We start from the raw sequence: 24,369 nt of genomic DNA on the forward strand, positions 1-24,369 counted from the left end.
TATACACCAATGTTCTGACCTAAGTATATAAACATCACTGTTCTGACCTAAGTATACATACATTAATGTTCTGACCTAAGTATATATACATCAATGTTCTGACCTAAGTATATATATATATACATCACTGTTCTGACCTCAGTATATATACATCAATGTTTTTATCTAAGTATATAAACATCACTGTTCTGACCTAAGTATATATACATCAATGTTCTGACCTAAGTATATATACATCAATGTTTTTACCTAAGTATATATACATCACTGTTCTGACCTAAGTATATATACGTCACTGTTCTGACCTATGTATATATACATCACTGTTCTGATCTAAGTATATATACATTAATGTTCTGACCTAAGTATATATACATCAATGTTCTGACCTAAGTATATATACATCACTGTTCTGAGCTAAGTATATAAACATCAATGTTGTGACCTAAGTATATATACATCACTGTTCTGAGCTAAGTATATAAACATCAATGTTCTGAGCTAAGTATATAAACATCACTGTTCTGACCTAAGTATATAAACATCACTGTTCTGACCTAAGTATATATACATTAATGTTCTGACCTAAGTATATATACATCACTGTTCTGACCTAAGTATATATACATCACTGTTCTGACCTAAGTATATAAACATCACTGTTCTGACCTAAGTATACATACATTAATGTTCTGACCTAAGTATACAAACATCACTGTTCTGACCTAAGTATACATACATTAATGTTCTGACCTAAGTATATAAACATCACTGTTCTGATCTCAGTATATATACATTAATGTTCTGATCTCAGTATATAAACATCACTGTTCTGACCTAAGTATATAAACATCACTGTTCTGACCTAAGTATACATACATTAATGTTCTGATCTCAGTATATATACATTAATGTTCTGATCTCAGTATATATACATCAATGTTCTGACCTAAGTATATATACATTAATGTTCTGACCTAAGTATATATATATTAATGTTCTGATCTAAGTATATAAACATCACTGTTCTGACCTAAGTATATATATATATACATTAATGTTCTGACCTAAGTATATATATATATACATTAATGTTCTGACCTAAGTATATATACATTAATGTTCTGATCTAAGTATATATATATATACATTAATGTTCTGACCTAAGTATATATATATATACATCAATGTTCTGACCTAAGTATATAAACATTAATGTTCTGACCTAAGTATATATACATTAATGTTCTGACCTAAGTATATATACATTAATGTTCTGACCTAAGGATATATACATCAATGTTCTGACCTAAGTATATAAACATTAATGTTCTGACCTAAGTATATATACATCAATGTTCTGACCTAAGTATATATACAAAATGTACATTACTGTTCTGATCTAAGTATATATACATCAATGCTTTTATCTAAGTATATATACATTAATATTCTGACCTAAGTATATAAACATCACTGTTCTGACCTAAGTATATATACATCAATGTTCTGACCTAAGTATATATACATTAATGTTCTGACCTAAGTATATATACATCACTGTTCTGACCTAAGTATATAAACATCACTGTTCTGACCTAAGTATATAAACATCACTGTTCTGACCTAAGTATATATACATTAATGTTCTGACCTAAGTATATAAACATCACTGTTCTGACCTAAGTATATATACATCACTGTTCTGACCTAAGTATATATACATCAATGTTTTTACCTAAGTATATAAACATCAATGTTCTGACCTAAGTATATAAACATCAATGTTCTGACCTAAGTATATAAACATCAATGTTCTGACCTAAGTATATAAACATCAATGTTCTGACCTAATTATATAAACATCACTGTTCTGACCTAAGTATATAAACATCACTGTTCTGATCTAAGTATATAAACATCACTTTTTTTACCTAAGTATATATACATCACTGTTCTGACCTAAGTATATATACGTCACTGTTCTGACCTATGTATATATACATCACTGTTCTGATCTAAGTATATATACATTAATGTTCTGACCTAAGTATATATACATCAATGTTCTGACCTAAGTATATATACATCACTGTTCTGAGCTAAGTATATAAACATCAATGTTGTGACCTAAGTATATATACATCAATGTTCTGACCTAAGTATATAAACATCACTGTTCTGACCTAAGTATATATACATCACTGTTCTGACCTATGTATATATACATCACTGTTCTGATCTAAGTATATATACATTAATGTTCTGACCTAAGTATATATACATCACTGTTCTGACCTAAGTATATAAACATCACTGTTCTGACCTAAGTATATATACATTAATGTTCTGACCTAAGTATATATACATCACTGTTCTGACCTAAGTATATAAACATCACTGTTCTGACCTAAGTATATATACATTAATGTTCTGACCTAAGTATATATACATCACTGTTCTGACCTAAGTATATATACATCACTGTTCTGACCTAAGTATATATACATCACTGTTCTGACCTAAGTATATAAACATCACTGTTCTGACCTAAGTATACATACATTAATGTTCTGACCTAAGTATATAAACATCACTGTTCTGACCTAAGTATATAAACATTAATGTTCTGATCTTAGTATATATACATTAATGTTCTGATCTAAGTATATAAACATTAATGTTCTGATCTTAGTATATATACATTAATGTTCTGACCTAAGTATATAAACATTAATGTTCTGACCTAAGTATATATACATTAATGTTCTGACCTAAGTATATATATATTAATGTTCTGATCTAAGTATATAAACATCACTGTTCTGACCTAAGTATATATATATAAACATTAATGTTCTGACCTAAGTATATATACATTAATGTTCTGACCTAAGTATATATACATTAATGTTCTGACCTAAGTATATATACATCAATGTTCTGACCTAAGTATATAAACATTAATGTTCTGACCTAAGTATATATACATCAATGTTCTGACCTAAGTATATATACAAAATGTACATCACTGTTCTGATCTAAGTATATATACATCACTGTTCTGATCTAAGTATATATACATTAATATTCTGACCTAAGTATATGTACATCACTGTTCTGACCTAAGTATATATACATCAATGTTCTGACCTAAGTATATAAACATCACTGTTCTGACCTAAGTATATATACATCACTGTTCTGACCTATGTATATATACATCACTGTTCTGATCTAAGTATATATACATTAATGTTCTGACCTAAGTATATATACATCACTGTTCTGAGCTAAGTATATAAACATCACTGTTCTGACCTAAGTATATATACATTAATGTTCTGACCTAAGTATATATACATCACTGTTCTGACCTAAGTATATAAACATCACTGTTCTGACCTAAGTATATATACATTAATGTTCTGACCTAAGTATATATACATCACTGTTCTGACCTAAGTATATATACATCACTGTTCTGACCTAAGTATATATACATCACTGTTCTGACCTAAGTATATAAACATCACTGTTCTGACCTAAGTATACATACATTAATGTTCTGACCTAAGTATATAAACATCACTGTTCTGATCTAAGTATACATACATTAATGTTCTGATCTCAGTATATATACATTAATGTTCTGATCTAAGTATATAAACATTAATGTTCTGATCTCAGTATATATACATTAATGTTCTGACCTAAGTATATAAACATTAATGTTCTGACCTAAGTATATATATATATACAGTAATGTTCTGACCTAAGTATATATATATTAATGTTCTGATCTAAGTATATAAACATCACTGTTCTGACCTAAGTATATATATATAAACATTAATGTTCTGACCTAAGTATATATACATTAATGTTCTGACCTAAGTATATATACATTAATGTTCTGACCTAAGTATATATACATCAATGTTCTGACCTAAGTATATAAACATTAATGTTCTGACCTAAGTATATATACATCAATGTTCTGACCTAAGTATATATACAAAATGTACATCACTGTTCTGATCTAAGTATATATACATCACTGTTCTGATCTAAGTATATATACATTAATATTCTGACCTAAGTATATGTACATCACTGTTCTGACCTAAGTATATATACATCAATGTTCTGACCTAAGTATATATACATTAATGTTCTGACCTTAGTATATATACATCACTGTTCTGACCTAAGTATATAAACATCACTGTTCTGACCTAAGTATATAAACATCACTGTTCGGACCTAAGTATATAAACATCACTGTTCTGACCTAAGTATATAAACATCACTGTTCTGACCTAAGTATACATACATTAATGTTCTGACCTAAGTATATAAACATCACTGTTCTGACCTAAGTATATATACATTAATGTTCTGACCTAAGTATATAAACATCATTGTTCTAACCTAAGTATATATACATCACTGTTCTGACCTAAGTATATAAACATCACTGTTCTGACCTAAGTATATAAACATCAATGTTCTGACCTAAGTATATAAACATCAATGTTCTGACCTAAGTATATATACATCAATGTTCTGACCTAAGTATATAAACATCAATGTTCTGACCTAAGTATATATACATCAATGTTCTGACCTAAGTATATAAACATCAATGTTCTGACCTAAGTATATAAACATCAATGTTCTGACCTAAGTATATATACATCACTGTTCTGACCTAAGAATATAAACATCAATGTTCTGACCTAAGTATATAAACATCAATGTTCTGACCTAATTATATAAACATCACTGTTCTGACCTAAGTATATAAACATCACTGTTCTGATCTAAGTATATCAACATCACTTTTTTTTTACCTAAGTATATATACATCAATGTTTTTACCTAAGTATATAAACATCACTGTTCTGACCTTAGTATATATACATCACTGTTCTGACCTACGTATATATACATCACTGTTCTGACCTAAGTATATAAACATCAATGTTCTGACCTAAGTATATATACATTAATGTTCTGACCTAAGTATATATACATCACTGTTCTGACCTAAGTATATAAACATCAATGTTCTGACCTAAGTATATAAACATCACTGTTCTGACCTAAGTATATAAACATCAATGTTCTGACCTAAGTATATATACATCAATGTTCTAACCTAAGTATATATACATCAATGTTATTACCTGGTTCATACTCGTGATGGGCAGTTTCCTTTGTGACGGAATAAGTACATGTAGCGTCAACAAATGGGAAAAGAAACTCGCAATGCTGCTCATGAACCACTGCATCCCATACATGTACACTTCCGCCGGAACTCCCAGCATCATAACACCGGATTCATAAGAAACCATTAGAGACAGGGCTACCGGAAACGTCCACATATTTCATCTCCTAGTATAAATTGTTTAGTGGTTCTTTGTTTAGTTCCTCGTAAGGAATAAAATAGACCAATTCCCAACGAGAAAAACAAGGTAACTGCAAATATGACGTAGTCTTCCCATTTTAAAAATGTCATCTTGCCTACAGCAGTGGTATATGTTAAAGAGACCGTGGGGATGCTGAAAAGAAGACATGAAAGGATTTTGATTTAACTTATAATTGCATTCGGTTTTCCAAGCATTTTTTACTTGACATAATGATATAGATCATCCATACCAAACATCAGTCTTTCCATAGCAAACCTACCTAACTACATACATACATTAACAAGTCTCGCAATATATTTCACTTCATACATACAGAATACTAATGCAAATTACAGAGAATATAGCACGTAGAAAACTTTCACACCTTTCATCCAGACTCATTTGTATGTTCTAACCATAGTTAATCTCCCTGACCACCTATAGATATTTACAAGTCTCGCAATATATTTCATTTCATACTTACGAATTACTGATGTAGATTACAAAGTACATAACAAGTAGAAAACGTTCACACCTTTGATCCAGACTCATTTGTATGTTCTAACCATAGTTAACCTCCCTCACCACCTATATATATTTACATGTGCCGCAATATATTTCATTTCATATATACCAATTACTGATGTAGATTACAAAGTACATAACAAGTAGAAAACTTTCACACCTTTGATCCAGACTCATTTGTATGTTCTAACCATAGTTAACCTCCCTCACCACCTATATATATTTACATGTGCCGCAATATATTTCATTTCATATATACCAATTACTGATGTAGATTACAAAGTACATAACAAGTAGAAAACTTTCACACCTTTGATCCAGACTCATTTGTATGTTCTAACCATAGTTAACCTCCCTCACCACCTATATATATTTACATGTGCCGCAATATATTTCATTTCATATATACCAATTACTGATGTAGATTACAAAGTACATAACAAGTAGAAAACTTTCACACCTTTGATCCAGACTCATTTGTATGTTCTAACCATAGTTAACCTCCCTCACCACCTATATATATTTACATGTGCCGCAATATATTTCATTTCATATATACCAATTACTGATATAGATTACAAAGTACATAACAAGTAGAAAACCTTTCACACATGTCATCCAGACTCATTTGCATGTTCTAAACAATCGATATTCGTTCCAAAGTAATAAAGACCCAGACAGAAAGGACACCAGCTTTTAATTAACACATATAATTAGAGGTAAAGTCGAACACAAAACAAATTAGTGTACAATGAAGGAATAGACCGACAAGACATTCAAGTCGTCGTTTATAGGCCTGACAGAAAGATGATGTGCCTTCACTTCACCAAAGATCAATGCTACTTTTATGAATCTTAGCAATGCCATTGGTCTATTTAATATATCATACGTTCTATTTATGTATTGGAAGGACGTATGTGGTTACAATGTATATATATATTGTAATGATAATATTGATTGATGTTACTATTATATTATATTATAGCTTTGTTCATTCTCCTGTGGCCAATTTAACATTTTGTATATATGTAAATACCCTGTATACATATGTTTACACTGATGAGTCGTAAGACTTAAAGGAATAAATGAACTTGAACTTGAACTTGGTTCCTCTCACCTAACTCTTGTATAAATACATTTAACTTTCATACTTCACAATTATTCTCTAGGATCAATAGAGGGGGTGTAACATCTTTCTGTCAGGTCTAACCTGAAGTCATTCTGGAAGAAGACGTATATAGGCTTAGCCTGTTGTCTTATCCCTTTAGTAATGCTGTATTTGTATGCATAAATATTTGTATGTATTATATATGTATATGAGATATCCTTTTTATCAATGTTCTAGTAATGACAATGAATTCAGGTTTACAATCTTATAAGTTTATCCAGATCTTTCTGATGCTAACTATAGAGCGGCCTCAACGACCCAGCTGTGTTTTAGCCGGCTATATCAGCAATGAACAACTATTAAGCATTTTTTAGATGCTGCTGTATAACAATAGGATGTGATAGATATAAACAATGAAATAAGATAATTCATACCTGGAAAGTCACTGGCTTTGTGTAGATGCTGCTGTATAACAATATGATTATATTGATATAAACAATGAGAAGGCTAATTCATACCTGGAAAGTCACCGGCTTTGTGTAGAGGCTGTCGTATAACAATAGGATAGGATAGATATAAACAATGAAAAAAAGATAATTCATACCTTGAAAGTCACCGGCTTTGTGTACAGGCTGTCGTATAACAATAGGATTAGATAGGTATAAGCAATGAGAGAGATAATTCATACCTGGAATATTTGTTTTTTATGTTTGTTGCGGAATCGTGAGCTAACATTAAATTACAGGGATAATAAACATGATCATACAAATGTAACAGGCGATAACTTACTTGTCCAGACGTGAAAATGTACTGTATCAAGGTTCTGTACTCAAGGTTACGTACTGGTAGTAGAATATCACTGAATAATCAGGAAATGTAGATGCACATTCAATAATATAAGTAATATATTTATCATACTCTGTTGATATTTTACACAGCCTAAACAATGCCGCAACCTTTTCTACGTAAACACCTACTATATAACTTTGACTACATACACGCTTTGTAAACCACCCACAGAGAGAGAGAGAGAGAGAGAGACAGAGAGACAGAGAGACAGAGATAGAGACAGAGACAGAGAGAGGCAGAGAGACAGAGACAGAGAGACAGAGACAGACACAGAGATAGAGACAGAGACAGAGAGAGGCAGAGAAAGAGAGAGAGAGAGAGAGAGACAGAGACAGACAGACAGAGACAGAGACAGAGACAGAGACAGAGAGACAGAGATAGCAAGAGAGAGAGAGAGAGAGAGAGAGAGAGAGGACATGTAGACAGATAGACAGGTAGGCAGAAAGACAGATAGATAGGCACACAGACAGATAGACAGAAAGACGGATAGATAGGCAAACAGACATATACGACCGTTATTCATACCCTACACAACAATACGTAATATTAACTAATACATAGAAAGGTTGCTTACGGAAGAATAAATAGTTGAATTGAATAGAGTATTTACTCATGTTTTACATAAACTTATTAAAAGACTTTGTATCAAGCATTTGTTACATACTTACTTCTCTCACACATAAGTACATTCTAACATTTATAAGGGGAATGGTTATTTCTTTAGCTTCCCCGAAACACCTCGCACACTCATTTCTTTAAAAACCCAAATCATCCTCATATCAAATGAGCGCGTTCCCCAGTAGGCCACCACCCTCTTGCTGCTTTCTTAGAAAATATATATTCAACATGCCTCGAATGTACTCAACATATTATGATGTTGGTATATAATGCAGTGCCTTTTCTTCGGTCGCGAAAAGGCAAATTGATAGGAAACAAGATAGAGTGCTTGGTCAGATAATACTTATTTACTTACTGGTGGGAATCTGTTATTGACTCCTTGTGATATTAATGACGTTATTTTCGTGTATTGAATCAATTGGTCATATGTTGTCTATGAAGAATGTGTTTAGTGTTACTGACTAATGTTATAACCTCTGTGGTATTGTATGTACTTATTTCAAAGCTAAATTTGTATTAACCTGCCATCTGCTGTCAAATCGACCATCGGCATTGCATTGTTACTGTTACTGTAAAATTACATTAAAACAACATATGTGTCAAATGGTTTTTATTGTTAGACATTTGATGAATTAATATTACACACTTGGTCAATGTATTATTTTTTTCATTATTTGTAGACATTTGATGAATTTATGTTACACACTTGGTCAATGTTTTAAAGTTTTATTATTGTTAGACATTTGATGCATTGATATAACATACATTTGATGCATTGATATAACGTACTTGGCCGATGTATTAGATTATTAATATTTTTAAACATTTGATGCATTGATATAACATACTTGGTCAATGTATACAATTTTTATTACTGTTAGACAGTTGATGTATTGATATAACATACTTGGTCAATGTATACAATTTTTATTATTGTTAGACAGTTGATGTATTGATATAACGTACTTGGTCAATGTATACAATTTTTATTACTGTTAGACAGTTGATGTATTGGTGTTAAACACTTCATGTTACAAAAGATGAAATTTACTCTCTTAAATACTTGATCAAATATGTTAAACATGAAGAAATCATATTTACTCAAAAAAAAAGAGAAAGTGAGAGAAGAAAGGCGACAGAATTGGCAAATATACCGTTTATTTTTATCTTCCACAAAAAAGGAGTGACATTTATCTTCAAAGTCATCAATTAGTCGTTACTACTTTTGTATGTCTTACAGATTTTACCAAACGTGATTTACTTCGTGAAATCAAATTTGTATTCCCAATATAAACATTATCTGGATACATGTTTGCCAATTATCAAAGCATACTCATAGTTAATTACTTGTTGTGATTTGTAATAAAATATATATTTCAGCATATTTCAAAAAGTGTCAGTTTTGCATTTCTATTAGAGGCATTATACTTTATATAATTTGGTGTATATAGATCCGGTCAATCCATCCTCGGCTTTTTTTGTAGAAGTAGAATCAGGTCATACAATCCCCTGGTTGTTTTTATATATATTTTACACTCGTAAGTAACAGGTTTCAAAAGTTACTAAATCACTCATTAAAGCTGGTGTTTTTGTAACTTTTGAAAAACAACTATCGGGAGAGAAAGATATACCATACAAAACAACCATTCGGCGTGTAACCTCTTTATCTAATGTCAATCCTTATGGTGTGATACGAAATACAAGAAACGCACAATGTTGACAGATGGTGAATTTAATAACGTTCTGCTTGATATTGCGCCATGCTAGACAAGAATTGTTGTACATATTTTCTCGTTTAGTATTGTGAATATGTACTATATCATACGTGTTTGTATATACATTTTTAGGGATACCTTAATACAATTGATGTAGTTACCTTTACCATGGTAGTTTGTATTATAATTGTCTTCTACACACCAATGACGATTTTACCCTGACATCAGCCATTACTTTACAATATATTTCTTGTCAGCACGAATAGAGCATGTATGCATTTAGTGCCATGGTTTGCTTGAAACGTCCTAATAGTAATAGAAAAAAATGCATGCGTAATGGTATATCAATCGAATTCGTTAGGGAAATTAAGCTATGAAGAAGGAGATACCATCGGGGGATAATATTCATGATCCAGTCTGTCAAATTTTCGTAAAATTGTAAATATAATTCTGTAATAAATGTCATACGTATGCATGATATCCTGTCCCGGACCATTGGGTACTGTGGTACAACTGTCTCGTCAGAAAAGCGATATCAAGGGTTATAGCATCATAATGATGGCATATATGTTACAGTGAATGTCACGGGCGATTGGAGCCGGTATAAGTACGCACTAATGCAACATAAATTATCAATTAGGTAGTAACTACAATTGCGTGAGTTCTATCCATTGAATGCAGTGCCGATTGCGACGTCGAGGTTCCAAGGTGTACCATCAGAAGTCGTTAGTGGTGAGTATTCAAAATACCTTTCTTAACAGAATATTGTAGGCTTAAAAAATAAGAAGCTTGATGAATGAATTTCTCTTCATATATTGCCTTTGATTAATTTTAACCCCGTTTTTTTTATTATTCCTATGTAACAAACATCGTAATAAGATTATCACTGCTTCGCATGGCAAGAACTTTTATTATTATAACATCGGTTTAAATACAGACCAAGAACATTTCGAGGTAGCTTACCACACTATAGTATTTAACGTCGACTCTCACATATACATAACTCAGTATGTATGCAACACTTTTATCTGTTACCAGTGTACCACTGAAGACTATTTAAACCTTAAATAAGAAAAATAATCAAATTCTTTAAAGGCCTTTACCTACAGCATGTGCTGTTCCGGATGAATCTTACAAATAGAACCAAATATATGTTCAAGTAAGATAACAAATATAAAGAGTATGATTGTGTAAAGTCACACAGGTGTTTTTATCAAAACATTATTTGGACTTAAAGACAACAAGAAATATCTTTTAAAAAGATAAACGGCATAGTTTTAATGCTGATGGTTATAATGTAAAACTGCTGGTCAAATAAATTAATGAACTATAATGCGTTTTAGCACGGATAACAAAATAATATCAGTTTGAATTATTTTAGGTGCTAATAATACTGCATTTGAATCAGAAATATAATTTTATTAATGTGTCATTTGAATAGATACATCCACTTATTCATGTTGCATTCAATCTTAACTTTGTTTCGTTTTTTGCATTATGCATTTACCACTACATTGACCAATCACATACTTCATCTTGACCAGTAACGCCACATGTCGCCTCATATCCGGGGCCAAAAGAATATTATACGTCTATGCCGAAAAACGATTTAAATTCAACATATTTTTTATTGTGAAACAATTGGAGTGAACATTAGGATTCAGCCTAAACCAAAGTTATCTCCACAACATAGTAAATATATTACAAACAATGAATCTCAGCTTATAAGTCAGGAACGGAAAATATAGAATATATATTGATAGAGAGCTGATGAATATTTGTAAATGTTACATGTAACCCTGGTAAATACTAGCCGAAATCTACCGCTCGGCTAGAGAGATCTTCTCTATCAGTTGAGCGTAAGACTAGTACAAGTAAGCCAGAGGCCCCGGGTTCGATATTTAGCGGATGCAGTGATTTAAGTTTAGTTAATCATGCACTCTGTAACAATTATAACGATAATTTATGATATTGTAATACTTTTGTTCAGGAGACAGACAGTTGCTGGCTCAAAACCAAAGTTTCATTCATTAATATCTTTTGGTAATATTCAGTAGTCTTCCACCCATGCAGGGGTCAAAATAGGTGGTATTCCGTAGTCACTCGGATACCAAATTTCTCCTCGGGACACCAACCCTCCTTTCCCCGGTATTCTGTGCGGATTATCGATCTTTCGCGTACATCAATCGGTATACAATGTACATTAATGTATAAGAAGATCCCGTTTATTATGATATTTGTTTCTATCGTGACGGGGTTGTATTAGCTAATACTTCAGGCAAGTTGTTTGTGTAACCTGGACAATAGGTCTGGCTAATTACGTCGCCCGATGTGAATACATGTCAACTCTTCTGTAAATTTTGTGATCCTAATCGTGATCTTGAGGATGAATTACATTTTTTCCTTATATGTCCAGTTTATCAATATCTAAGGAAAGAATTTATAAAAAACAATAATTGGAGAAAGCCATGTGTATTTAAGCTTGTCCAACTATTAAGCACAACAAATGTAAAAGAGCTAAATCTTTTAAGTAAATTTGTGTACGACGCAAATAATTTGAGAACATCTCTGATGTAATGATGTTGTCCATTCTCTAATTAATTGATATAATTATATGTGCAGTGTCCCGTATGTACGTCAACTGAATTTTGTACTATTACATCTGTACAATGCAAATGAGCTGTAAAGCTAAATGCAATAAAGAAATTTGAAATTTGAAACTCGAGGTATTTTTTACACCTCGCTTCCACCCAGTCAGCCGATAACAAAAGTCAAAACAAAGTATCCGCGGTAATTAAGTGTCGTCTTAAATATACCGTAAGCCAATTGGTATTCAATTAATGAATTATCATTCTCATTTGAAAACAAGCATTCATTTCACGGTAAAATTTAACGATTACCTTGACAGACGCCTTGCGATATAAGCTGTGATTTTAATGAACATATTACTTTGGAAGGAAGACATGTGCTTTCAATCATTTTAGCTATAATTTCGTGATTGCATGAACAGTTAATTTCCTCGTATATTCGTGAATAAAGCGTCAAATCAGCACAAATAGGCCTACGTCCTGGCAGCATGATGCCAGAATTCGATTCAGAGTTCACTTTATTGTCCTTAAAAAACTGAAGACGACTGCTTTATTCATAATGTATGCCGTTTTAGATTTAAAAAATGACCGATAATTGGTTAAATCATTTTGTTTATTGGGTTAATCGGAGACGTATGTCACCAAGTTGACGATTTCACCGCACACTAGCTGGACGTGTGATCGTAACGTGATCGTAATACTTTGACATCACGAGGCAAAATAATAACGCAAGCAGCAGAAAACAATTACTGATCAATAAACAGAGATGCGATACCAGATATTCAGGCGGGATACTAGGTCACTGTATAATGGTATTCCGTCTGGAATACCACATGTTTCAGCTTAATTTCTACCCCTGCCATGAATTGATGAAACATGCATTTCCCTACCGCGTATAAATTGGTTCATTATAAGGTTTTAGAATGAATAGTAACAATCACTTAATTAATACCGCATAACCAACACAATTAAACCTTAAACCGTCCTTAAAATAGAGAGGGTCAACACGAGTGTCTTAAAATATTAGTGAAAATAATATACAATAACCATGGTTATTAAGCCTTTCTCAATGTAGAGATAGTTCTTAACAGGTGTTTTATCAAAATTTTATCAAAACATAGGTGGAAATTACAGACAATACCCCATATAATTAAACATTCCTTAAGGGCTGAGGGCTCTACACAGATATTTTATCAAAACATATAATTGAATAATCCATAAGTAAAACAAACATGATTGATTCTACCATTGTATTATAACATGTGATATGAAAAACAGTTACTATTTCCCAAAATTGTTCATATTAAACGCGTAGAGTCCAAGACAAATTTTCACAAAAACATCGTCCGTTTCGATTGATGTCACAGTACAATGTGTAATACACAACTAATTGAAACTTTATTTAATCTCCAATATTACGTAAAACGTTTGTTACGTCTGGTAAAATTAAAAATCGGTAGGTGATTATTAAATAAAGTCGAATGAAACTCATTCGTGTGAACTCCAAATAATCAGATAGCTTCATGTGCGCACCTGGTAAGCTGGAGTAAGATGTCAAAGAAAACCCCACGAGCCATGGTAGTAGCCGGCGAAAGAGGACAAAACTTTATTTGGCAATTTCATTGTTTACACAGATCCCTCTCTGTCATACAATGTATACATAAATGCCTATAACACAACCGGCACAGAAAATATACCTACAATGTATATATAGAGGATATATCTCGAAACTAACTAACTTTTGTAGCAATGCCAATCCATCGTTTCACGACAATCATACTTGTGTAAATCTTATTCTGGTTTAAAAAACACTCATCGTCACCACTGGATTACTCCAAGTATAGTAATAAATTTTAGGTCAGCGCGTTGGATTCTGGGATATCATCGATGCATAATTGATTAGCTTCGATTTCCGTTCAGCTTAAAACTATCACCAGTATCTAGTCAATTCCGTTTATATAAGTGAAAAATGAATTATTGTTATAGGTATTGATTTATTCATTACGTCATCATGAGAGTCTGTCCCGGAGAACTGAGCATCATTTTCACTCATGAATAATGTTTACTTTATGACTTTAAATGTGTCCGTGTGAACAGACTTTTTAAACAGAATTATGTGTTTTGTGAGATTGCGAACTCATAAATAGTACATCAGTTAGTTTATATTGATACAAGCCGTTAGAGATCGACTTCATATATCATTCTCTGAAATGTCTTTACTGACAACGCATTAAACTTTGTACATGTTACACCGACAATGGAGGGTTAGAATATCTATTTACAATTTGAAATGTTATAAAACATTAATTGAGGGTGGATCTAGTTTGCTTTAAATACTATTTTACTGTCTGTATATATACATGTATCGCGTGTTGTTTTTGTTATTCAAATCTTCCTTAATAAAAGCACAATCATACCGCAATTTATATTGACGGCCATCGTGGTACTATGATGTAAGGGTTTATGGATTTGTTACATATTTCAGATTCCAGATTATTTATATACTCGGTCACGCTTATAGTGTAAAACAAGGGGTCATTTGATTAAGCAAAATTGGCTGATAAATCCTTGACGTACACTAGCCATATCATCGTAGAGAAGGTTGACATACTTGGAGGGCGCAGGACTTGCGTCCCCTTGTATCAGGTGGCGCGGTGACGCACTCGGAGGGAGCGCAAAGCGTGAATATGGCGTGAGATACGAGCATGAACTTCTTTCGATCCGATCTCGGAGAGGGATATCGATAGCTAATTTAATTTTAATCATTTTTGTATGTTCAGCAATAACTAATCTATCGTTGTGGGGTGTTGGTTTCAGCGTAGAATTCAAGATTTACTGATCAAGCTAAGGCACATTAATGACGCGAGTGGAGACGAAGGATCGTTGTTTATGTTTTCACTGCTAAGAACAACAAGCCTGTGACGGTCTCGCGTATACTATAACTTCAGAAGTAATCAGATTTAGATGCTCAAGTTCAAGTTCAAGTTCCTTATTTCCTTGAGCCTTACGCTCATCGGTTCAACAAATATATACATGTACAGAAATGATACAATACAAAACCACACACTCGCATACACACACACAACCGGACAAACACATACATTGTAATCAGTAGTATTCTAACATGTTTTTGGAAGTTTACACATTTTGGTTCCTGTGAAACGTGTCAACTTCCATTGTAGAAATTATCACCTGTGTCTGTGTAATAACTGCATGTTTAAAATGTTCTGAACATAAAAGAAACACATATATAGTAAATAAGTTCTTGTAAGATAATCTGTCGTCTATCATCGCCGGAAATCTGTCTAATATTGACCCGAAAATTGACATATATTTAAATGGGAATGTAACAAAGACCATTTTTCAATCATATCTGCACTGTGTAAATTTTGAATTTTTAAAGCCATCTAAAACCTTATTCTCCTTGAACGTTTTAACGGTTCCCATGGAATCTATGTTAAATATTTTGGTGATACTTTGCCCTCTTTTAAGCGTTCGTTTTAATAACCAATCTTATAATACTGTACAAGTGATGGATTATAATAACTTTCAAGTATATTGGATATACATGTACTATTTTGGTAAAATATTCTATGACTGTAATAGCTTGGTCTTGATATTGCTTATATCATATGTTAAATATATAATATTAACAAAGATCGTAAGTTAATGAGAAACGGATTTGTAACACCGTGCATGTATTATTGCGAATACTGTCAAACCAACAGGAAATAAAATCATATTTTGATTTTCAGATTTGATTTCTTTTGCATTCAACTTTTTTGTACTTCATATTAATTACACAAGTAAATATGTATTAATGCAAAAGAATTGTAACTAGCTCAGTAGCTAGTTTTCTAATCCGATACAAAATGATAAATTATACTGTATCTTTAAACATTCAGTCAAAGACGATATACATCTGGTTAAAGTTATTATAAAGACAGTCTTAGGAATTAAAAATTTGTGTATATCTTGCAGGTGTAAAATGGAGATATATAGGTTATCAATTCAACTCCCTCCCAAATCCCCACTTCCCTTCTGGTACAGTTGTGAACCCTTTTGTAACTTGGACAGTACAGGTATAGCCTCGGGAAACCTTTCAATACACTGGTCAATTAGAGTAACACTGGCCTGTCAATTATCTTCCCAGGTGTGAAAAATTAATCTTCAAATATGGTAGAAATAACTTCAATAACTATGAATGTATAAGGTGGCTAAAAGCGTAGGATGGAGTAATTTATATAGTTGAAATATGTCTTATTGTTCAGTAAATCTACATAAAACAAGTTATACAAGCAAATATTTCATACAGAAATTGAATCTAATTAGTCAATTATATATAGTTCATGATTTTACATCAAGGTAAAGTAATTATATAAACTAGAAATGGCGTCACATTTATATTATTAATATAGAAGACCACATAAAAATGGAAATAATCACATTTTACAGTGCCCTGCACTCACTCTTTCTTATGTAATATGTATTTATGTCTAAATCTTCATCACGATAACAAAGTCACGACTTAGCTATGTTTTTTGCTACCTATAATGAGTCACAAGTATATAATATTTTATCAAGAACAACAGAGAAGATCTGTTTCCAGTAAATGTCATTTTATTAAATGACGAATAACATGGCAGGCATGGTAACAACAATGTCAGCCATGCCTGCCTTAACATATTTACAACATAAACAGTATCTTGATATTATATACAACATAAACAATATCTTGACATTATATAGCCAAAAAGGTGGAGCACAAAATACGTCAACAACATACAGTATTTTGATATTATTTACAACATAAGCACAAAATACGCCTATTATATAGCCAAAAAAGTGGAGCACAAACTACGCCTGAGATGAAGTACAGCTTCTAAAACGAAGGGTGGGATGGTGGGACAACGAAATTCCGAGCACCAGTCTTTTGAAAGTAAATATTAGAAATGATCACGTGGCATGAATCCGACTGTCTGATTGGATGTCGGATCATGTGTGGGTGTACTTGGTTCCCCTCCATCGTGTCATATTACCGTCATCGATTACGGGTTTTTTTGTGGGAGAACTCGATTTACTTCAGCCATGTTATATAAGTATTCACTCCATTAATTTGGCTACTTTACACACATACATAATATTACGATGTACAACATAAATTTATTTATTTGCATAAATTCCATAACAATGGATAATACTGTATCTTAAATCTTTTATTATTTTTCCTATTTTGTGTTATACACGTTCATGTGGAATTTGCACAATGAGCATGTTGGAATTATAAAACATAATTAAATGAAAGAGATATCTTCTAACATAGAAATAACATGATTCTGAAAAGTTAAATGATAAGCAACATTTGTGTTGATTATTGAATCATATACAGTTTATTCAAGTGTCTTCAATATTTTAGTATATGTCTTAATAATTATGTTATTTCAACAACATATATTAAATCAATATTCAACACGGACGGCATAGGGCCGCGAATCACGAATTATTAAAAAAAAGGTTTAGAATACTTCTCGGTAAAAAAAAACCCTCATATTTTACATACAATACAGTTGCGCAACATGAAGAACATTTTGGTCCATGATGCCAATTTCAACCCCAGTTTCCGCCGTGTCAGTAAATACACAAGTCCGTCTCGGCAAATTCCCCAGCCCAACCAAACACCGTTGTCAGCTCCATGTATTCTCCCTCATAACTCCGTCCCCCATTTCGCTAATTCATGGCATTGACACAGACAAATAATACATATAGAAACCTCCTGGAGGCATCGACCAAGCAATATATATCACGTACGATGTTTATACAATATGCGAAACCGTCACAGACTCGTTGTTTTTAGCAGTGAAAACAACGACCCTTCGTATCCACTCGTGTAATTAATGTGCCTTAGCTTGAGCAAATCGCGAACTCTTCGCTGAAATCAACACCCCACAGCGATAGATTAGTTATTGCTGAACATGAAGAATTAATTAAAATTAGATTAGCTATCGATATCTCTCTCCGAGATCGGATCGAAAAAGTTCATGCTCGTATCTCTCGCCATATTCACGCTTCGCGCTCCCTCCGAGTGCGTCGCCGTGCCACCGGATACAAGGAGACACAAGTCCTGCGCCCTCCAAGTATGTCAACCTTCTCCACGTTGCACATTAACATCAAAACCTTTTCATTTTCATAATTAAGGATTTTGCTTGCTCATACTTAAACAAAATATACAAACCCCAAACATATTATGATAGTAGCCCCTCTCTGTACAATACCACTATACCGTTAAACACATTCTGAATGACCAAATATATATTTAGTATCATTTATGTATTTGTGCATCTTTGTGTATTTATTTGAGACAGTAATTTCTGCTGGTAAAAGGCGAGGTATCGCAGGTTAGTCGTTAGTCTACTCGTTACATTGTGGGGTTGTTGTTTTTTTGCGGAAAATGATAACGGTTCAGATATACATTCAACTTCGTTTATAACGAATTTTGTTGAGCCATTCAAAACACTTCTTTGTATCAGGAATTCATTATTTCCGACTACAAGGTTTTCTATGAAGGAAATGATAAGACAAACTACTAAATTCAAATTATAGCATGAATTTAATTCGAAGAATCCAATGTCCAATAAGCAATGAACACAATGTATTCAAGTGAATATGTTTGTTTTATATACAAACTAGCCTACACAGCTGTACATTATCTTATCACAGATATTTTTAATTGCATTTATTAATCGGAAATGATCGTCTGGTTTTCAATTTTAATTGTTTTTCGAAAAGATTCTCTTGTGTATCAACACAAACATAATATGTATCAACACAAACATAATGTGTATCAACACTAACATAATGTGTATCAACACAAGCATATTATTTATCATCAATGTCAACACAAGCGTTCTATGTTTAAATGACCCCGTATACAACATTATCACATTGTTTAATTATGACATCAGATAATTTGTTCTCAATCAATCGTCGTCTTGGTGATCGAATATTTGTCTCCTAATAAATCTGAAAATCTATCAATATTCACACTACAGACTAAAAGGACAAAACATTCGTACGTGTGAATCACATATGAAAACTCAAAAGCTTATAAACAGTGGATGTAGGTGGTTAAGCTACATTATGCCAGTTCTTGTCTGATGGGATTGAAGTTGAACTTCTCAATAGTAATTTTATATTACTAGTACAGAATATGTCTTAAGGTAATTTATTTGCTTTGATAATCTCTGTTCAAGTATCAAGCATTACCAACATATCAACCTATACTTTGAGGGACATATCTAAACGAGTTCGTGAACAAAAAACGATGTGTTAAATGCGTTGACAGTAAACGAGATAAAACATCTATTTACATTATGACAAGCTTGAATTATATATTATCACACCTCGCTATCATTAGAGTGGTGATGGCATTACTGCAGAATTTATACTGACAAAGGTATTCGTGATAAAATGATATTCTCACACACATAACACAGAAAGAAGCATAGTTAGGTTTGTTGACAAATCCATATTAATCATTAAAACATAAATATTTCCCTAATGCCTGGAATCCAGACATTGAATATTCTACTGCCTATGTTGACATGAATAACTGATGAACTATCAGTCAATTATAAACTTTATCTGACTGGATTGTTTTGTATTGCATTGCATGCGATGGGCTGTATTACTCCCCCGAGTCCCCTTGGAGATGATGAGAGATTATCAATGTGATACTTCAGCATCAATATATATAAAGTATCTAATTGGTTGAATAAGGCATCAAACGTCGCTTTAATAAACATGTCAGGTCAAACACACTTGGGACACGAGCTTATAAGTATTTTAAAAGTTAAAGTGGATTCCCGGCCACGCTTTGTATGACAAAGTGACGGTACCTTGGAAAACCACCGACCATGCACTTTTTTATCAGTAATACATTTTTTCTGACGTTTTTTTTATTTGCAATGACCTTAACTATTTGATACATGACAACTCGTTTATTTTCTAATGATGTGTTTGTGTAACGACACACAGGTGATTTTCTTATCAGTGTTGATCAATGTTTTGCAATACGTTGGAATGATTAATTGATGGTAAATTTGCATAAAGTTTTATTGGAATGATTATGAAGGTTTCCTTTATCAAGGAATACCTATATGTTTGAAGGAAGAGAAAGGCCTTATAGATCCCGAACTGACGCCTTGAAACTTAGTTCACTGTACATGACTGCCACCAGAAGTATGGGAGTGTACGCCTGACATGTGAACGCCTATAGCTAGTGTACGGATACACACAGCGCCTTGAGATGCCAGTGTCATTCCAACAGTACTATTAATTTGTGAAAATTAACATTATATTTTATAGAATTAGAATCATGAAGAAATGGCAGTCTGAAATACGAGACACATTGTGTAGTTACATTTATCCTACAGTCATGAATTGCTTCTATCATAAATATGAGATTCCTAGCACGAAACTGCATGATAAGTGCTTACAAGTTAAAGGACCTTACTCGTAATTAATTCATAGAAACAGGGTAACAAACCTGTAAACACTCGATAATTGACTCGTAATTATCAGAAAATTAAATTTACCATATATTCTATATTCCCAGTGATAAAAAAAATAGTACGTTCATTCACTCTAACCCGTGATTCAGTGACAATATTCGATCGATATGAACGCTGATATAAAAAAAATGTAATGGGAAAAGTACACCATGTATGTATGGAGACGGCATATCTTGTTATGACGGAGTGTTATACTTATACGTTAAAGTCGCAAATATACTAAAATATTTTAAATAATATTTTCAAATATAATGAAAATATAAAGTATATGTACATAATTATTATTCTATTGTTGGTCGAAGAATGCGTCTTTCTGATATTTTGAGATCTTTTTTCATACCTCGATGGGAAAAAAACGAAAATGGCGCGAAAAACGTGACGTCACAATACGGCGATTGACATTGCCCATTGATCTGTGAAAAAGAATTACTTATAATATCATTAAATTGTACATAAAACATGTTTTAATTTTGATAATCAATTTCAAGAATTAATTAAAAGCGTCAATGTCAATTATTTTCTAGTTTCATAGGGGTATTTTTCAAACATTTTTTTTATACCCAATGAAATTAAGAAAGATTCACATCAATGCTTAAATATAATAAACATAGTTTTTTATGTATGAAACGTAAACGTTTAATTAGTTTAGATAAAAAGAAGTTTGTCATACATGTTTCAAAGTAAGATCCGGATAGAAGAATTAAAATGTGAGAACAATAATTGTTCTCAAATGTTACAGCTGTTTATCTTCACATACAGTATCCTAGCAAGTGGCGAATTATGCACATGTATAATCCTGTGTTATGCTACTGTATCAGTAATATCCCGTTTTAGAAGCGTTTGGTGTTTACCACATGGTTCATTTTCATAGTTATTTTCCTAAACAAAACCACCTTCAAGTCAATGTACACTGACAAAACTATTTTTCAGCCCGGTTTTAGAGTTCAATCATCAGGCAGACCTCTTTCCGACCGGTGAACATGGCCGACGACAATGGTGAATCGCTTAAAGATGTTCTCAAAGATCTAGGAGAAAATACATCAGTTCATGGTATTCCAAAAATACTGACTTCCAAAAACAGGTTGCTGAAGGTATTTTGGTTGGTTGTGTTCTTGGGAACTTCGGCCTATCTATGTCTCCAAATGTATGCACTGTTCGAGGATTACTACTCATACCCTATAGAAACTACGGTCTCCCTCAAGTTCAATGCCATTCAGTATCCAGCTGTGTCATTCTGTAATATGAACCCTCTGAAGAAATCCATGCTGCCCGAAACTCCACAAAAATTGCAGGATTCCCTGAAACCAGAACAGGTACGTTGATGTGTTACATTTCCTCATGTGTATGAACAACCATGCACATTGCACATTGATAGCTTTAATTTTTAGAGTTCGCTGAGGTTTAAAATAACGTGTCTTCATTAGTTGTTTTTTGTTATACACAAGACATACAAGACATATTTCCTCTCAATTGCGAGAAAGAGTTTGGAACATATTTCTAATTATGTTCTCATTCCGTTCATACTATTTGTAATGTGTATTTGTTATTTGCATTCTACACTCAATTCTAAAGTACGTCGGGATAGGTACCCTGGTAGTCGTTACATAATGATTACCATGGTTATCATCTGTCAATAACATTCGATAATGAATGTGTTCACTGGTGTTCATCGTGTGTTTTGGCTTGTTCTATTTAATTAAATAAAGTGCTGTATTTTGTTTTATTTCACCTTGAACTATTATGTTTTGACAGAAATCGGGATTTTGTCGGTTATTTTTGTTGACATAGACTCGATCAGCTGGTTTAGTTTACGTTTTGTTATTTTGAAATACATCACGCTCGCCGGGTAGTGAGATTATGCTATGGACATTGAAATATACATATGTAAACGTTGAGATTTCCCTTGGGCTGCAGACTTCAATGATCTTTTTGAATTTCTCAATATTAGATAAGTAATCGACATTACATGTAAAAATAAAGTGAATATCCGGATTCTAGATATCTTGGAGATATGCAATCAGTTCCATTGATTGATTGCCTTATTTGCCATTTCGGAGCCATAAACTAATAACCAGAAACTGTAGTTTTATCTATTGTATTTAAAACTTAACACATGTTTTGATTTTCCAGTTTTATGAAACTGCATGCTGAAACTCTTAATAGCAGTTTAGTAGTTTAGACTTTAAGTCTGTGGCTTTAAAAAGACAACTCAGTGTCGTCATAAATGACGTGACGTCACCATTAAATACGTTCACATAACAAGATAGCGCTTTTTTATCTTCTTTATTTTCTAGTGAAACATTGTCAGATGACTGTAATTGATATATGGGTAATACATTAATTTAATCACTAGAACAATCATAGATATACTTATTGACATTCATATCCTAAGGAGTAAGGGTTAGGTTGTTATCTATGTACAGTTATGCGTATCCTACATTAATTAATAGTTTAACCTATATATAAAACATCCCCACATTCAGAACACATTACAGCATATATTTAAAAAAAAACTGATTTGATATTCACAAATTTTCTTTTCTGTGAAATTTAGGCCATTTTAAGCATATACGTACTACTTTGAATGTTTATTATGTAAACTAGAGTTGTTGTCAAAAAGTTTCCTACATGGCCACAAGTTTGCTTCAACTCGTCACATCTATATTTCATCACGGAATATACATTGGAATTCCGTGGATTAAACGTAGAAACAAAAGGAATTAGCATTGTGTTACGTTATTGTTTGTGAATACGCGATATAGAGTCCCTTCTTGGTAGTTTTTCTTATGCCATGTTCTATCTTTAAGATACTGTAAAAGTGGAAATATTCGCGGTGTGGAAATTTTCGCTTATTTCGCTATCAGTAAATCTCCGCGAAAATTTCCACACGCGAATATATTAACACATAAAAATACTTAATATAAAAGATACAAGTTAGCGCAAAAATATCTTGACGGCGCGAAAATATCCACACCGCGAACT

General features: G+C 32.5%; 1 protein-coding gene across 1 annotated transcript; it reads left to right on the top strand.

The window, feature by feature from the left end:
* Positions 1-22,367: 22,367 nt before the first annotated feature.
* LOC117342619 (acid-sensing ion channel 5-like) lies at positions 22,368-22,709 on the top strand. The gene has a single exon (XM_033904817.1). It carries the CDS (start codon positions 22,368-22,370, stop codon positions 22,707-22,709), a length of 342 nt encoding a protein of 113 aa, XP_033760708.1.
* The last annotated feature ends 1,660 nt before the right edge of the window (positions 22,710-24,369 follow it).

Source organism: Pecten maximus, chromosome 14 (assembly GCF_902652985.1).
Source record: "Pecten maximus chromosome 14, xPecMax1.1, whole genome shotgun sequence".
Classification (NCBI taxonomy): Eukaryota; Metazoa; Mollusca; class Bivalvia; order Pectinida; family Pectinidae; genus Pecten; species Pecten maximus.

What these genes read in the sequence shown, in the direction of transcription:
- LOC117342619 (XM_033904817.1), top strand. Translation starts at nt 22,368, where the DNA reads ATGGCCGACGACAATGGTGAATCGCTTAAAGATGTTCTCAAAGATCTA.